A 17,930-nucleotide genomic window follows, 5' to 3' on the forward strand; every position below is an offset into this window, starting at 1 on the left:
GGTGTGTGTCCACTACAGCGAAAGCGGTGGGATGTTGTTGATAGTAAGATCAGCTCCGTTGCTTTCTGAAGCGTCATCCTCAGTGGCTTTTGGTGTGCTGTAACTCCAAAAGCTAGGCATGTAGAGTGGATTTGAGAGATTGCTGTGCTGATCTGATAACTCCTTGGGAGTAGGTATTGTGCACCCATGCCAGGTCAGCCCCATACTTGCTCCATGGATCGGAATACTGTTGTTACTGAGATTGTGCTGGAGTAACAGAAAGGGAAATTTGTTTATTTATTTGGGGCTTTATTAAAAGTCATTAATTACTACTTAATTATGAAGCAGCATGAGCCAGGAGAGAATCTCTCTTACTGTCATTCTTTTTTACTCTTTGACAGCTGTGTTGGGTTGTGGGTGCAGAGGGAATAAAATGGAAAAGCATTCTTTGAAGTATCTGGTGAGGATTGGGTCCCCTTTGTTTATTCAGGGTTGCTGAGTATAAAGTTGGTTTTCATTTTGAGAGGAGAAATCCACCATGAGGAAAGTGTTTCACTTCATCACAAATTCTCAAATTTTTGCTCTGAGAAGTTATTTGGATGGAAAAAAATAAGTGAACAGCCCTCAGAGAAACTAATTTGAAAATTATTTCCTTTTTTGTCTTGTTCAAATTGCTGTCTTTCAGGCCTTTAAATGTCTGTGTGACCTGATCTAAATGTGGGCCCTTATTGTTGGGTCTGCAGGATTAAGAGGAATCAGGACAGGTGCAGAGAGTTGCATGGGGACTTTTGGTTTGTTACAGTGGCTCTTATTCCTTGGGGACAGAAATAACCCTCTCGATCATTTTATATGTATGTGTAAATCATAGCTGCCAGTACTTTGCATTGTTTGTATACACAAATACATAACATGCAAAATATCGATAGCCATGATTTAAAACATTTTCGGCAGATTTCTGTTTTATTGAATTTGTGGCTGTAGTGAGTGTGTGTGCATGCGTGTGCAAGAATATTAGGTGCATATAGAATATATTTTATTTATATTTCTATAGTTAAAACAGAACCAATGAGCAGCAGTGAGATTGCTACTACTACTACCACAGACGGGTCTTTAGACAATTTCTCAGGATCAGGTAAGGAATAAACAAAGGTTTTAAGCTCAGCATTTCTTCATTTACTATTTTCTTTTCCCATGTGGTCTAAACCTGTGCACAGCTGTTAAAAAGTCTTGTGCGCTTTGCAGCTTATGCCTGTTTCTGTTCATCGTACTCAGACAGTGTGAGTCAATAGGAGTTTTCCCCGAGTAAGGAGCATTACAGCATCAGCCTTATTGATGTCCATCGGTGTCTTTGGTGGGAGCCTCACTAGGCAGTATTCTGGCCCAGAGTAATTACTCTTTTGTTTTCTGTGAGTAAACATACCTGCCTCTGTGATTAGCGTTGTCATTGAGGAGTAGGTCTTCCTCACTTATTGCAATTTATTATTATCATCAAGGTATTCATTCTTTTGTCAGGCTTTTTTTTTTTTCCTTCCTGGAAGCCAAACACATCTTAGCTCCTGAACACGCAGGAGACAAACACTGTGAGAAAATCTGGAGATGTTTGCACAGTTTTGCATACCTGTGGATTAACTGTGGTAGTCCTAGCACACTGTTTTTATGGTGCAAATCAAATTAAAAAAAGGATCTAATACTACGTCATGGGATTATATTTCCAGAGTAGCAAAATTTGACATCTCACAACCAGTCAGGCTCCAAGTAGCCGACTCTTTTTCTGGTCTTGTCACAGCCTCCATTTTCTGCGCGTGCTGTTGAGTATGAAACTATCAAACTTGAAAGGCAAAAAAAGGTTGCTAGAGTATTTCAAATCTCTGAAAGAAGAAAAGGTAGCATGTTTAGTAGTAGCTACGTACATCTGTGGCAATCTGACTAAAGGTCGGACCGTAACGTTTGAGATATCTGCAGCCTCAGGGGCCACAGAAAAGAAAAACTATCAGGTGTGGAAGGCACGGAAAGAGATTCCCTGCTTCCCTCTGTGCTTCGCGAGCACTCCCAGAGTGTAAAGATGATGGATTTTCCCTGTAGTTGGCCAGGAAAGGGGTAGCTGGCAAAGGGTAATTATCCGTGCCTTGTTTATTTCCAAGTACTTAGCAATAGTGCCTGTTGTTTCTCCGGCTGTCTGATTTTACAGTAGTCTCATAACCTGCCGCTGACCCCTTCCTGGCAAAGGCTTCAAAACCCACCTTTTGGGACCTCGAGGAGAAATGGCACCCAAACGGTAACCAGAGAGGGAAGGGCTCCCGAAAATAACGCCCAGAGCAGAGCGCGCTGGCACACCTGCCACGCTCCCGGCAGCACCCACAAATACCGAAAGAAATGAGGATGGGTTGGCATGTCGGCAGCGGGAGCAGAGCCGGGGAGCAGCCGGCTCTTTAGCCTCCTGGGCTTAAGAGTTTCTCTGTGGTCATGACATCTTTATGCAATACTGAGTGATTTGAAAGTATTTTAGAAAGCAGATAAGATGGGGGAGAGAGAGAAGGAAGTGTAATCTGGTAATACATCGTCTGCATTATGGAATTATTTAAAAAAAAAAAAAAAAAAAGAGGCACGTGCTCTGAAGCTGGCCATATGTTTTCAATCGAGGCACGCATAAAGCTCCTTCATAAAATGTAGGTCTTAAAAATTCTAAAAGTTAATAAAATGTTGCACTTGAGATATCAATAATCCTTTGAAAATATGAAGGGAAATGTTTCCATTAGGAAATAGGTTGTTTGCATTGAAAATGTTGTCTGTGTGCGAGCAAAGAGTAAACTATTGCTCAGGAGTTGTACAAAGGGGCAATTTAGTATTTGAAATTCGTAATCAAGATTTTAATGTTAAGCATTCTTGTATAGTTCCTGATAAAATATTATTTTCTATCTAAGGTATCAATGATATTTGAATTTAATTAAAATCTTGTTAATACTCTGAAATTCTATTAGGAAAAATAATATTTATCTTTGGTGTGTGTATTTACACTTCTGTGTGCTTTCTTTTCTCCTTGGTGCAGCAATTGGAAGCAGTGGTTTCAGCCCAAGACAAACACACCAGTTCTCCCCACCACAGATTTACCCTTCCAAGTATGATATCTTTTAAAAATAATAATAGTAGTAGTAATAATAATAACTGAAATAGGCAGATTTTAACCTCATTTAAAATAATAATTGGGTCCATCTGTTAAGTCATAATTTAAACCGCAGCAGCTTCTAGGGAAAAAAAATATTTTTTTTAAATGCTAAGAATGTATTTGAAAAATATTTGGAAAGTTCTTATTTTACTTATTCTTTTATTATGGATTTCTTATTGTTGTTTTGTCTTTGTCTTACAGTTTCCGTTGTCTAGCACAGCCTATGATTATGTGTTAATGAAGTAGCAGGATTATAATAAGGCTAAAAATAAGTACATGCATGTCTGTCTAATGCAGCGTCTCTCCTATTTTCTGTCATTTGTAATCAATAGCAGACCATACCCACATATTCTTCCTACCCCCTCTTCACAAACGATGGCTGCGTATGGGCAGACACAGTTTACAACGGGGATGCAACAAGCTACAGCTTATGCCACCTACCCCCAGCCCGGCCAGCCCTATGGAATCCCTTCGTATGGTAAGAAACCACATCCGTGTTATTTTATTCCAGAGGTAAATATTTTTTAGAAGAAGATTGCGTGACCCTCGGCTCAGTGCTTAGTGGGGCGGCTGTGCTCCCGAGCGTTCCTAGTGGAAGACTGGTAATTTCCCCATTGGAGTGATGCTTAATTTATGTGTTAAAGAGCTAAGAAGCTACTCAAGAGGATGACTCTCTTTTGGGATCAAGGAGAGAGATTCATTAGGTTTTTATTAGCAGTGAAGTGGGAAAAGAGATCTAGGGACTTCCATTACACAGGCAGAGCTCCTGGTGACTTGCCGAGGAGCTTTGCTCTCCAGCAATGCAGTAGGATTCATCAGTACATACAGGTCTAAATTTCAGCTGTTCCAGATTACTGGAACCCAAGTGAATCAGTGAAGCTGCGCTGATTTTCAGCAGGTGAAAACCTGATTAAAAAAAAAAACAAAAAAAACAAAAAAATCTCACTTTTAATGTTTTAAAACTCCCTGGAGGTGAAAACTGAGGTAAATTGCCACTAAAGCTCTGTCTGCCTGATGAAGGAGATAGTACTAAGTAGCAAATATTTCCAAAAAAATTTAATTTAAAAACAAGCTGCTGTGGGTGAGACCATTTTGCTGCCAGACTGTCTGCTGGCATACCACATAGAAGCTCGGCAGCAAGGATGCAATTTTAGAAAATAGGTCTTATATTCCTCTGTGGCGATATATTGAAAATACACAATCTGCATGCTTTTAGCAGTATATTTTGTAAAGATACATTCAGGTAATGTAAATTTTATAACAAAAGGGCAGAACTCGCAGTACAAGCTGTGCCCCTTAAAATCATTACAACTTTTAAGTGCAAAACTGGTGAATCTTTCATCCTGAGATCTGCCAAGTTGAAATCCACTGGGTCTCAAGCGTATCCTACAGCAGATTACTCTGGGCAACAGGTACAAGAAATAGATTAATATTTCCCTTTACTTTAAGAAAATGTGTTTCATTAATATATCATCAACAATTATGATCCAAGGAGGCATTCTTCCTGTGGCTACAGCCTTGATTACTTACCACCAAAAATATGGTGAATTGGATGTTTCTGTTTCAGTTCCATTCCACATATTTAAAACTCGCGCACACAAAATACGTGAAGGATATTTAAGGATATTTCCAAGACTATGGAGATGGGGATTCTTCCCACCCCCCAAGCCCCCCAAGCTCGTCTTGCCGATGAGCGCTTGTCTGCTGTTTCCAGCTGGATCGGGTGGTGTGATAACAGATGACCCCTTTCCCCACCACGCTCTTCTGGACCCGTTTCTCCTGTGGCCACCTCATGTTCATACTTGGCTGGCTGCGGTGGCTTGGGCAGCCCAAACAGTGACTTTTTTTGGTTTTTGCTTTGTTCCTCTGGATGAAATCCTGACCTCACTGAACTCAGCTATAAAACTCCCCCTGACTTCAGCAAGGCCTTGACTTCCCTACTTGAGTTTAGCTGTCTCATAGCCATCCGAGCTATAATTGAGAGCTGCTTTACTTGGCAACTGCTCGCGGGGGGGTTAACATGCCTGCCTGCTCTTTTGTTTTGTTTCTTTTTTTTTTTTCCCAGTCCATCCCCCGTGCCTAGGACTTTGGATAATTTTGCCTAACATTTTACATTGCAGAGCTGCTTTTGGCCACTGAACCCCCTGGTTCCTGAGCCATGTGGATTTTAACGCATTTTGTTCTTTTCAGACAGTCCCTTGTGGCTGGGGCAAAGGTGCTCCTCAGGGAAGTATTTCATAGCAGTAATATTTAAAAGCAAATAACCATTAAAAAGTTTTGGGACCTAACACCATATATATTTTTGCATACTTAAAGCACATCATATAGTCCATGTTCCCAAAATAAACTATATGGGGAACGCTGGGATGCTTATTTGCAACCCGCAAAAACTGAAGCCTTGTGTAGAGCCAAAATTCTCCTCTTGGGTCTGCAGCTTAGACCCCACGTACCATCTGCCTTTCCTTTTTCTCGTCGAGGCAGAGAGCTTCCAGCAGGTATAAAGAGAGGAGACTTAGGACATGCGTGGAAGGAAAAACTCTGAGTTGGAGTGGGGGGCTTCACCCTTTTTGTTTCTTCACTCTGGGGCTTAGTGGGGGGAAAAGTAATCGTGAATTCACATATCAACGTTCCCTCACGTTTTCTCCCTAGGGCAGTTTGGGAAGGTGCTGTCTCGAATACACCTCCAGCTTCTTCATTTTTCCACTCCCCCCCTCTGCCACCGTGGTGCAGGGGAGCGGGCAGGAAGGGGGGTGGAGGGGAATGCCGCTGACAGCTGCCTCCCAGGGGCTCCTGGCTCTGGTTCATCTGCAAAGCCCCTGAGGAGGCTGGAGAATTTCCTGCAGCTCCCTCCTCCTGCCCGCTCCCGTACCAGCGTCTCACAAAGGCTTTGCTTAGCAACTTCTTTTCTTTCCAGATATTGGCAGTCCCCTTATATTTTCTCACTCTCCCTTCCTGCTTTCTTGCATACGTTAGTCTTGGGAGAAGGAGAAGGGACCATCAAGGTCTGATGAGTGAAGGCCTTCTAGATGAGAGCAGGTGGGAAGAATAAGTCCTAGGAGATGAAAGGCTCTTCATAGCATGGAGGTTTGCAAAAGGGCACGTCAGTGCCAAGTTGTCTTCACTCAAGTGGCATCCTCCTGCCTCTGCCTTTGGTCGACTCCTCCTGCTTCCTCAGAGATGGAGAGTTAAATTAGGCTGTTAGAGCTGGACTAGAAATTTAATGCTTGATTTAGTTAAACATTCTCTAAGCAATATTTAATCAGCATTTCAGAAGTCCTTAAAGAGACAACAAATAGAGATTGTCGATACCGAAACATCCATGGCAGGGGTTTCCCCTTGGAAACGAGGTGTCAGATTCAGCATTGGGATGGTTTAATTGTAACATGAAACAGAAGAAGCAAGTAAGCACTGGGGAAAAACAAGCAAACAGGGTTAGTCTGGCAGTTAGCAGGTCTGGCAGAAGGAATTAAGGGTAATTAATGACAGCAGTTGAAAAATAATGATTTAAGAGGCAGAAGAAAATATGCTGCCATTTGTATATAGGGAGATATCAAAGTTTTGCAACCATAGTAACTTCTCAGCCCTCTCCTACCTTCAACCTTTGTTGAATATCGTTTTTTTAAAAAAAAATCCAACCAGGAAATGGACTTAGATTAACAGTAATTTTCAAAGGAATGTTACTAATTCACACTTAGTTAATTCAGTTCAAATAACGGTGGTTTCTGAACAATGAGGTATCACTGAATGCCACAGTGAAACCTAAGAGTATTGTATTACTTTTCCATTGCTTTGGCTATAATTATTTTTAAATGGTAGTTCATGTTGGGACAACCTTATAATTAAAACTAAGAGACAGAGGCTGAATTGTGTGCGTTTCCTCAGTGTTTCCCTTGCTGATATTTAGTTGCTTGTTGCCTTACAAATTGGGGGAAGTATCACTGATTTTGGGATGCAAGTCATTCATTTATTTGGACTTTGGATTCATTTATTACTAAATTTGGAAATGAGAGGGTAATGTAATGTGTAATGGATTTCCCTGTCAGTGCAGATTAATGACTCTCTGTTGCGTTCTTCCCAGTTTGGGAGATTGCTTCAGGAATAGTTCCTGTCTACTAGGTGTTTATTTGTTAAAAGACTAAATGCCTCCTATAGTGTTTGATTAGCTTTGAAAATCATCATTACACTTAATGCTGCTAGTTCTCTCTTTAACTCCTTAGAAAGCCATTGCACTCAGAGACACGTAATTTTCATGTAGGAATATTACACAATGCAAATCTCAGCTATGTCATTAATGGGTGGATGGTAGGAGAGCTTGGCTATGCTATGCTTCATTAAAATCATATAAAGTTGCTAATCTACCTCTGTGAAATGCCATGAATATATGGAAAAGTTATCCTCTGGCAGGAAAGGAAAAAAGGAATAATGCAACTTCCTGTTCGTGTATAAATTTCTTTTGCAGTTATTGGGAACACAGTTTTGAATTTAACCTCTCCCTGGTGAGCTTCAGTGTTATGTGTGCTTTTAGACTGCCCTTACCCCACTCATTGGTGCATGCTCTCGGTATTCGATCTCTCACGCTTGCAATAAGAGGTATATGTGAAAAGTGCTGTTAATTAAGTGATTTTATTTCCCGTCCCTGTTTGAATATGAACAAATAGATTTGCTGTCACTAACTGATTTAGGTGCATTGTGGGCAGGCATCAAGACAGAAGGTGGATTGGCACAGTCACAGTCACCTGGACAGACAGGATTTCTAAGCTACGGTGCCAGCTTTAGCACACCTCAACCTGGACAGGCTCCCTATAGCTACCAGATGCAAGGTCTGTATAAACAGATATTACCATTAATTAGATATAGTAGATGCTATGGGGGTTTTTCCCCCCCCTTATTTCTTTACATTCCTAGCATAAAAATGAATGTTTGCTCAAGCGCTTAACCTCGGATGTTATTGCAGTTGGAGCTGAAATGCTGATTGCCTTTGCTGAGCGCAGCGACGGGTCGGCTCTCAGCAGTTTGGAAGATCCCTCGCTTAGTGACTTCATTAATTTTTAAATAGCGAGGTGCTGTAGTGTTATTACAGTAAAAAACGTGTCTCCAAATAGCAAGAGTTTAACAAATAGTGAATGTGACAAAGCGAGTCCTGGAAAACATGTCCGGATTATGAATTTAGGAAGTGCCAGATATAATTTGACACCTGAGTGTGTTTGGGGAGGGAGAAGAAGATAAAAATACCTACTGCAGCTGTGGAGGTAGCTAAGTAATGATTGAAGTCTGTTTCTTTGAAGTCTATTTAAAAGCTGTAAGTCTTTGTATGTGCGGGCTATTATTATCAATTATATTTTGTAGCCTTACTTGCCTGTTTAGTTTACTTAATATCTTTCCACCTTGTTCTCCCAATTCCTTTTTCCCCTCTTGTCTCGGGAAGTCGCTGGGTGTGCCTGATTCTGGATTTTAACCACTTTAAGGGTTATTTTCAAAAATCTTTGTTTATGACAAATAGCTAATTTTGGATGTCTGCTGCAGGAGCTTTCACCCCTGAATTTGACAGTTGAAATCAAGTGTGCTGCACATTTTAGAATTGTTGAAATAAGTGATCACTCACAGAATTGGACCACATGTTTTAAAAGTTTAGCACCTCTCTTTATTATTATCATGCTCCATTTAAACTCTGCGCCAGCGTGTAAACGCTCCATGAAATGTCTGGAGGCAGAAGTGCTTTCAGAGACCAAGTGAATGAGGTTTTGCTTTTGTTCCACAGCTTTAAGGGGATATTGATCCGGTCCTTCGCCCAGGCACAAGAGAGATGGTTGTTGTTGGGGGTTTTTTAATCCTCTTTTGAACTGTGTGTTGAGTAGCTCCGTAGGGCAGAAGTGACCATCTGACATCTGAAGTATTGCTTACTTGTAGTGTGCTCTGACAAGTAAGAGGAAGATAGCATGAGAGTAGTATGCAGACTTTCATCTACATGATGAATTGTGGTGATCTTTTACTCATCGGGGCAAAAATAACTATAACTAGGTTATTGGTTTTGCTTTCTGCAGATAGCCACACTAAAAAAACCAAACACGCATACGCCCCTCTGAAAAAAACCCTACCCCTACCTCTCTGTAGGAGAGAGCTCACAACGCTTGCCAGCAGCAGCTACGGGGAACTCCTGGATCAACATTCCAGCTCTTGAGGAACTGATAATTCATGGTCGCTAGGAAATAGAGTTATTGAAAAATCATGTCTGTGTTGCCTATAATTTCTATTGCAGTAGTGCCTTTGTGCCACAGTCATGTATCAGGATTCCTGTTGTGCTGATACAGCCAAATGAAAATATAGTCCCCATCGAAATTGGAGGGTAAAATAAAACACACAGGCTTATTATGGCTTAATATAATGATAAAGCTGATGCAGTTTAGCCATAATAAACAGTTGTCACCCCATATTGGTTATCTAACAGCTCTGAAGGTGGGGGTTTTTGTAAGATACAGAGCAGAGGGATGTCAATAAAAAGGGATTTTAGGGAGGACAAGGAAGTAGTTTTGCAGATGTCTATGGGAAACTCATTCAATGGAGGGAGGAAAGGGGGAGCAGCATGGGATGATGTGAGAGAGCGCTTGTTGGAAAATTTTAAGAATAAGCAGTGAATTCTGGCATTAGTAGAGCAAAGCTAGGACTCAGTCAATGGACTACATAGAGGTCTGTCATAAAGGGCATTGCTTTGTTTTCTGCGATATGCAAAATGTGTGTAAGATCAGAATTGTCAAGGTCATGAAAGGGTGGCGGTTGTCAAGAGATGGAACAGTAAGATCTTGGAAAGCGTTTCAGCTGTACGCATTGAAAAGCAAGGATCTAAAAATATTCTGTGAAAGAAATGTGTTAAAGATGACCCAGTTGCGAAGCTCTCCTGAGAGGAGGGTCAGAGGCATTGATTTCACGACAGCATTGTCTGCGGGGCTGAGGGAGGAGGGGGTCTGAGCCTGGGTTTGCCTCTGGGCTGGGCTGCCCGCCCCTGGAAGGCAGCAGATCGCTGACAGTCTGCTTGGATGGAAGAGCCACAGGTCAGAGTGGGAGAGCCTGGGGGTGCCCGTGGTGTGTGTGGCATTTCTGTTGTGCTCATGAACAGCACGGTGTGTGGATGAGGGAAGGACTGGTCTCCTACAGAAGCCTTACGGACCATAGGAGTGGAAATGAGGAGAATATTTTAAATTAAAATGTTGGTGGAGTTGTTAGAAGCTAAGTAGAAAAGAACCACATTGCTGAACAGGTTTTTCTTGCAGTTAAATGTTGACAGTATATATCTATACTATACATGAGAATATACGTCCTATTAATGTTTCCATTAGGCCAGCTTTTGAATTTGAAACAACTTTGAGTTGACTTAATTCTTCCTTTTGATTGAACAGATGTTAAAAATAAACAGAGACATTTGTTTCCCTTTCCTCGTGTAATTTTGGAAGGAGAACCTATTCATAGTTTCAGCTATTATTTAAGGACAAAATTGATTCTCTTGACAGAAGACGGGGGTAGTGCTGCTGCTGTTCAGTTGTTTGTGCAGAAACCTCCAGAGAGGGAAATGAGTTTATTCTCCCTTTCCCCTCTAGCAGTATATGGGCAGGCTGCAGCCCCAGCCCTGTCATAGCCTGCAATAGCTGTTCTTCATCTCCTGCGCGCGGCTGCTGAGCTGCTAAATGGAGATAATGGATCCCACAACCTACTTCGCAACCCAGCGTTACACGACGGCGTGTTCGGGGCCCCGCTGGCATTCTTGCCTGCAGTAGAGGGGATTTCCTAGCCGCCTTGCAGTTGCTCCCTGACTGGGGTTACCTCGCGCTCAAAAGCTTTGGAGTTATTCTGGTTCCTCTCCCCGGGGCGAATGTCTCCCTGCGACGTAAAGGCGCTGCCTCGCCGTGCGTGTGCAGCCAATTAAACCCAGTGCTTTTCCTGACCCTGCTAAAATTACAGCGTGATTAGTCACCGAACAATAGCGGAGGGAGAGACTGCCAACTTTTGAAAATGATGAGGAAAATCGCTGCCTGTGGCTCCTTGCTAAGGTTATTCTGGTAATTGGATTTTTGTTTGTTACAAATTTATCATCCCTATAATGGGGTGTGAGGAGGGGAGAGGGTGGGAAGAGGACCTAGGCGATTCCACCACCCTGTCTCCCCACTGTCCCCCACCCTTACTTTAGTGAGGATGTTCCTCAAGCTCTTTTTTCATGTAAGTAAGTTGCTTCATAGATGGAAAGGTACTAGACCTGTGATGAGCACCAGCGTTGTTTTAGTTACCAAGACTGCGATGTTTGAGAATATACTAACCAATTGGTTTGGGAATTCATCCATAAAAAAGTAAACGTTAAGGTATTCGGTTATTATTATACAGTATAAAAATATTGTTCTGGATGGCTAAGCAGTTACTAGGACAACAAGGGGGACTTCGCCAAGGATTTTTAAACAGTGTAAGCAAACGGAAGAAACCTTGAGTTTAAATAGCCCATCTGGCCGTGTTCGGGTTTCCCAGGAGAGCTGTACTAAACTTCTGCCACATACATTGTACCCTGATGATGGACATAGCCCATGGCAAGGAGGCTGTGCCAGGAAAGCAAATGGACCTCTGTGGCAAATACACTGGGGAGGATGGCATCCCAGGAGCCCACATCCCGCTCCCAGCAGGGACCAGCCGTCTTCCAACACTGACTGGGATTCCCAGCTTTAATGTGGGTCCGTGCTCTTTGCAAAATAGACCTTTGACCTGCAATTTACAGCTTTTATCACATTTTAAAGCTACATAGCCTGCCAACCTGGGGCAGTAAATCTCGCACGTTTCGTGGAGATTCTTATTTTTGTGTTTGTTTGGCGAAGGCGGGAACAGCAGCCCTACGCGGCGCTGCGGCCGATTATTTAAAAAACAAATGGCAAAACTGGAGTATTTTAAAAACAACTTTAGGCCAGTAGTTCTGGGTGGCCCACAGAGCCGTTTCTGAGAAACCTGCTTCATGTTTGTTACGGTCTAGGAGACCCCCACCCCTCCTCCATAGGAGCCAGTGCTGACCATGAGATGAAAGAGAGATCTGCCTGTTAGTATGTGTGTGTCTTTGTCTGAGAGGGAGAGATGCTGGCTGCCATGTAATTACTTTTCTCATTTGCTCTTGCAAAGTATTTGCCAAACTTTCTGTGGGAAGATAATGTATTCATCAAAAAAAGTTTTGTATGTTTTTTTTTTTTCTTTTCTTCTTATAACTATGAGAGGCCTTTTATATCTTTTCAGAGTTGTTCAAACCGTGCAACTGTAAAACTTGAGTTTGAATGCATTACTGCATCACTCAGAAGTAGCTACAGAAATAGAAAGAGACACAGTGACTTACATTCTTCCAGCCAAGGCACTCTTAGAAATAAAATAGCATTTCAAAGTTTTGCAATTTAAAATATTTTTCAGCTGTATTTTGGCTCTGGGGTTTGTTATAATAAAAAATAACATCTGTTTTCCAATTTTAAATTAAATTTAAAACAACATGTTTTTCTCATTAGTACTGTTTATCTGTACTATTTGCTAAACTTGGATGTCAACTCTTCTGCTGAAGTAATCTGAGTTTAGTTCACAGGATTAGTAGCATCTATCAACAACCACAGAGCTTTTGCACTAATAGCAAATACAAGAGAAATGTTTACAGTCATTATCACACATTAAGTTTAAGCGTCATCTTTTACTCCCACTGCTGTTGGACATACTTCACATCTACTTTGAGGCTTAATCTGTGTGCGTTTTTAGTAACTTTTGCAATCAAAGCAGTTAAATGTTTTTCCTTCTGACTTCTGATAGCTAGGATACCTATTGGGTGGGTGGGTTTTTTGTTTAAAAAAGTAAATAGGTCACAAATGCCCTGTAGGGGTTGTACTAAGCATGCAGCCCTGCCTGCATTCCTGGCTGTTTGGAGTTGGAAGAAATGTCACTTTTCCCAAGGAGTAACCACTGCATAGGATTTGGTTGTTAATTGGGTCGTGTCGGGCCCATCAGAGGGTCGGCGCATCTGTACGCCTGGCTCCCTGTGGATTTCCATCCCTCCTTGGCTCACCTGCAAGCTTTTGCTCCCAAGGTCTGGTTATATCTTTTCACTAAGGCAGGTTTCGGCGGCGAAGGGGGCCGTAAACAACCTGCACACTTTAATGCGAGCTCCTGGCTGGCTGGTGCTCTCCTGCTGGAGGAGTTCAATAGGTTGCCTCATTACAGACTTTCTGGTGGCTTATGTAGCTTCACCCTGTGCATCCATCTGTCTCAGCTGGTGGCTGTGTCACTCCCGGGTTATAACCAGTGAGGGCAAAACAGCTGAAAGGGGGTTGCTGCCCTTTTAGTGGAACAGCTTCTCAGGTTAGATATTAAACGAGAGCCCCATCTGTCTATTTTTGGTGGGGAGGAGGGAGGTGACGGCGGTAATTCAGTCTCTGGGCTAAATTCAATCTTGGGTCTCCCTTCTCAGAGAGCTACTTTTTTCCCTTGTGTCGTGCCTGGTAGACTCTATCAAAAAAGAAAAAAGTTTGTGTCCCAAGGCTGTATGTGATCGATTAGCAAATCCTAATGGCTTCGCGGTGGGGCTGAGCTGTTTGGAGCAGGGAGTTACGGCTTTTGCTGTTCCTGCGAGGGGCTGAGGCTCAGGGAGGGGAGAGAACCCCATTCTGGAAATGGAGAAATGGAGCCAGTGGGTTTCAGTGAGGGGAGATGACATCTCTTAGGACAAGGCTCACATTTATTGTTCAACAAAAACTGAAACCCTCCTTGCTTCCACAACGCTGGGGATTATTCAGAGGGGTGGGATAGCCTAATATTCAGTCAGACCTGAGGTGGCTCCAAATTCCTGTCTACATTTCTTTTTATTACAATAATGAAACACAGGGTGTAGGAACGATGAATTATCACTTTCCATATATTAACATGTTACAGAGCTGATGACAACCAAATCAGTCAACATATGGGAAATATTACAAATATGCCGTATCCTTATGATATAATCGCATGATGGAAGTTATTTTCCAATACTATGTTTTAGTAATTCACATAATTTTTCATTTCATTTCAGGCAGCAGTTTTACAACATCATCAGGAATATATGCAGGAAATAATTCACTCACAAATTCTACTGGATTTAATAGTTCACAGCAGGTAAATTTGTAAATATGAGTTGAGGAAACTTTGGCAAACTTAGAATTCTCATCCACTGAAAAAAATGTAGCGCTTAAATAGCTTTTTGAAAGAAATTAGCATCCTTTCAAGTTAAACTAATGTTTATAAATGTTTTTGTTCAATTTGTCATCTTTCAATGGTAGAACTAATTGTCAGGGGTTGATGTTCTTATTCACACATCTTCAGCAGTGTGTCTAATATACTATTTGTATGAGAAGACATACTAAATTATGTGTAATTTAGATTTCATTTTACTGCCTCACAGTTTTAGGTCCGACAGCATCCAGTCCAGGAAGCATACGTGCTGAAAGCCTGACATGTGTTTGTAGTTATGTTTTGGAATATATACTAAAAAGCAGCAAAACTTTGATGGACTATTCAGTTGCTTTTTTGTCTTGCAGGAATACCCCTCTTATCCCAGTTTTGGCCAGGGCCAATATGCACAGTATTATAATAGCTCACCCTATCCTTCACATTACATGACAAACAGCAACACCAGCCCAACGACACCCTCCACAAATGCAACATACCAGCTTCAAGAACCACCATCTGGCATCACCAGTCAAGCGGTTACAGATCCTGCAGCAGGTAATTACATGGATTTTATGGTCCCTATGAGGCACGTTTTTGTAAGTTGAAAGGGGGTTGAATTGAATGAGGGGGTTTTTTTCGGTGTAGTCGTTGATATTTTTTTGTTTTATTATTTCTTAATCCCGAGCCTGTGGCACGTCTTGCACAGATTCTAGCAGAAAATAGACTAAAGAAAAACCAGGATCAGTACAAGTTTTAAACCTTGTGTGAAATACAAATTGTTTGTATTTATTTGTAAAATGCTTGTGTTAAAAATTGCAGGATATGGGAAAGTCTTTACACTAAACCAGAACCTGATGCTTTTAAAGCTCTGTCTTCATTAAGATAAACTCCTTTGATTTTTCTTAAGTAAGACTGAAATCAAGAGGCCTTCGGACCATAGCCCAACTGTTCACTTGAAAGAGAGCTTTCCACTTTCAGAGGACATAATAATGCTTGTAATGGGGAGTTGAAATTGCACAAGTGTTTCCATTTTAATAAAAGATTTTCGGTGGCTTTTCCTTTTCCCCAGTCATTTTACCTTTCTTGCTGGAATTTGGCAGTCCTTTACTAGTTGAGATATTTTTTGAACATTTATGCCAAACTGCTGCAGCTGTTTTTGGAAATGAGGGGTGAAAAATACTTTTCCCATTATTAAAAAAAAAAAAAACCTAATACATTTTTTAACAGTTTAAGCATGTCATTAGTTAGTAGATGGCAGAAGTTTGAAATCTGTCAGAGAGAAAGTCCAAGGTTGCAGATGTGTTTCTCAGTAATGCGGTAAGAAGCAGCTATGATTTGGCAATGTTTTCAGGAGGTTTTGTTTCGGAGTTTTGTTGGGAGAGGGTGTTTTCTTCATTTTCTTGAAGTACTTGATGGGACTGATCTTGCATGTGCAATGTGAGCTTTAATATGATGTGCTAGGACTCTGTTGCTTTTCTGCATGAGTGCGGACCTGTAAAAAATGTATGCAGTGTTGTCTCTTTTGATACATTTGCTGAAAGTGAAAGGCAAGAAAACACAGCTGGTGTGTGTGTTTGTATACACGAGATCACATGTGTGTGCAATGTATTTGAGAAAGGGATCGTTCTAAATACATGAATGCATATTGGAGTCTGTGGCTTTTAGAACATATGGATGTGTATTGGAGTCTGCATAATTACTCTTTTTGCTTTGTTTTTAATTTTTTGGTTTTGTTTTCTTGTGGGTTTGTTTGCTTTTCTTTTTAGGTTGTAAGCAGTAAGTTCCTCTTACCCCCAAAAACAAAGGTGATCAAGTTTTAGCTTTTATCAAGACACTAAAATTGAATCATTGTATCATCTGTGTCTTGATCTTTTGCAAAATCTTTGCATATATTTTTTTAAAGTAGTTGATAATTTAAAGTAGTTGATACTTCCTAAAAGCAACGGTAAACACGTATACAGACAGAAGAGGTATATTTTTCCCAAGCTCAAGCTTAGTGGCTTAAAGGCTGACTTCCTATTTAAATACTTTTCTGTGTTCTATAAGCCTGGACAGAACTTTTCTATCAGTTCCTTTTTGAGAAATCTTTATTTTCTCCCTCAAATCTTCCACACTCTTATTAAGAAAGTCTTCTCTAAAAATTTGAAAGAATTTGATGGGCTTTCTCATGGATGGATCGTCCACGTAAGTCCTCTTCTAGTTCATGCTTTCCTGTAATGAAAGCTGTACCTCCGTGGGTGCCCTACCACTGCTTACTGAGACATAGCCATTCCTTGGACATGTGCACACCTCCTCTGCCATTGCTGGGACTGCCGCCTCTTTCCCTGGGGTATTTATGTTACTGATTTAACATTTCTGAGAAAGTTCCTTCAAACGGTTTGCAAACAGCAACTCTTAATGTAGCTATGGGTTATCTTGGGCTGCCTGCACCGGCAGGGACGCTTTTAGGAAAGTACCTGCAGTGGGCCGCTCTCTATTAGGAGAAGGTAATGGAAGCCATCTTTCTGTTCCCCTTCACCAACATGGTTGCAGTTGGCAGAAAGTATAGGGCTAGACCCAGATTTCTCCATTTATCTTTATGCGTTTGTCTTTATGCATTTAAGTTAGGATCAAGCCCATTTAGGCTCCGTCTGTACTGAGTGGAGAGAGATGAGTACCTCTATTTAGAGTTCAGTTTAATTACAAGTCTTCATCCTCTTAAGCCTCTCCACTGGTATGAGAACAGTTTAAGGTGGCTGACATGCCAGTGTCGGGTTCCTAGGTTAGAATTAGGTGAGAACCTGTTGCTGCCTCACAAACCTTCAACCCTGGTAGAAGTAGGGTGAGGACCAGCCAGTGAATCCAGTGCTGTGCCTGCCCTTTCCCCTTAGACAGTGTAAATTTTTTCACTTTCTTCTCACTGAAGCTTATTGCAAAGCCCCAGCTGAGCTCATACACAGTATGCTCAGAAGACAAAGCAAGGTTGGGGTCAAAGAAAAGCAGAAGGGAATTCTGGTGGGGTGTGGACAAGTGGAAGGCATATTAGAGAGAAGGAAATTTACAGTTGGTTCAAAAACATCGAACAAACGAGCAAACTAACCACATTTTAATTACAATTAGTCAAATTTCTGTAGGATGTTTTGCCGCATCTGGTCAAGTTAGACTGCTGATTCTCTACCACAGCTGGAACTCTGCATTATGAGGGATGGTGGGGAGCAGTGCAGAGCCATCACATTAGGCTACTGTACCCCTTTCGTAGGATGGGCTCCAGCTGCTGAATTGCAGCTGTTCTTACTGGATGCTGATATCCCTAGACATCTTCTATATTTAAAAAGCCCACGTAATCTCTGCGGTTCTCAACCGTGCCAGGACAAGCACAGAACAGCCTTCAGACTTTACAGAGGCACCAGAATAATTTGACAGACATAGGTGGTTCCTATGAATTTGGGCCAGTATGTGAAACAGAAGAGCCTGGTAAGAAACATGTGAAAAGAGAGCAAGTAATTATGTGCTCTTGTGACATTTTTAGTAGAGTTTTGCAGACTCAGAAAGCTCAGATAATTTCACTTAAAGTATGTTTAATTCCTTGTCCAAATATAAAATAATCCTTTTATGG

At 41.5% G+C, this 17,930-nt stretch overlaps 1 protein-coding gene across 25 annotated transcripts in view; it reads left to right on the forward strand.

Moving 5' to 3' along the window:
* EYA1 (EYA transcriptional coactivator and phosphatase 1) overlaps positions 1-17,930 on the forward strand; it is a 169,855-nt gene that overhangs the window by 97,170 nt on the left and 54,755 nt on the right. For 15 of the 25 annotated variants that reach the window (XM_054191946.1, XM_054191939.1, XM_054191945.1 and 12 more), the window contains 6 exons: positions 1,031-1,111; positions 3,026-3,095; positions 3,475-3,620; positions 7,825-7,962; positions 14,199-14,281; positions 14,704-14,890. In XM_054191946.1, the coding sequence (XP_054047921.1) occupies positions 1,031-1,111; positions 3,026-3,095; positions 3,475-3,620; positions 7,825-7,962; positions 14,199-14,281; positions 14,704-14,890 (705 nt within the window). The remainder of the gene's footprint in view (positions 1-1,030; positions 1,112-3,025; positions 3,096-3,474; positions 3,621-7,824; positions 7,963-14,198; positions 14,282-14,703; positions 14,891-17,930) is intronic. The other 10 variants (XM_054191950.1, XM_054191943.1, XM_054191949.1 and 7 more) reach the window with 3 other exon arrangements.

This window comes from Rissa tridactyla, chromosome 2 (assembly GCF_028500815.1).
Source record: "Rissa tridactyla isolate bRisTri1 chromosome 2, bRisTri1.patW.cur.20221130, whole genome shotgun sequence".
In the NCBI taxonomy this organism is placed as follows: domain Eukaryota; kingdom Metazoa; phylum Chordata; class Aves; order Charadriiformes; family Laridae; genus Rissa; species Rissa tridactyla.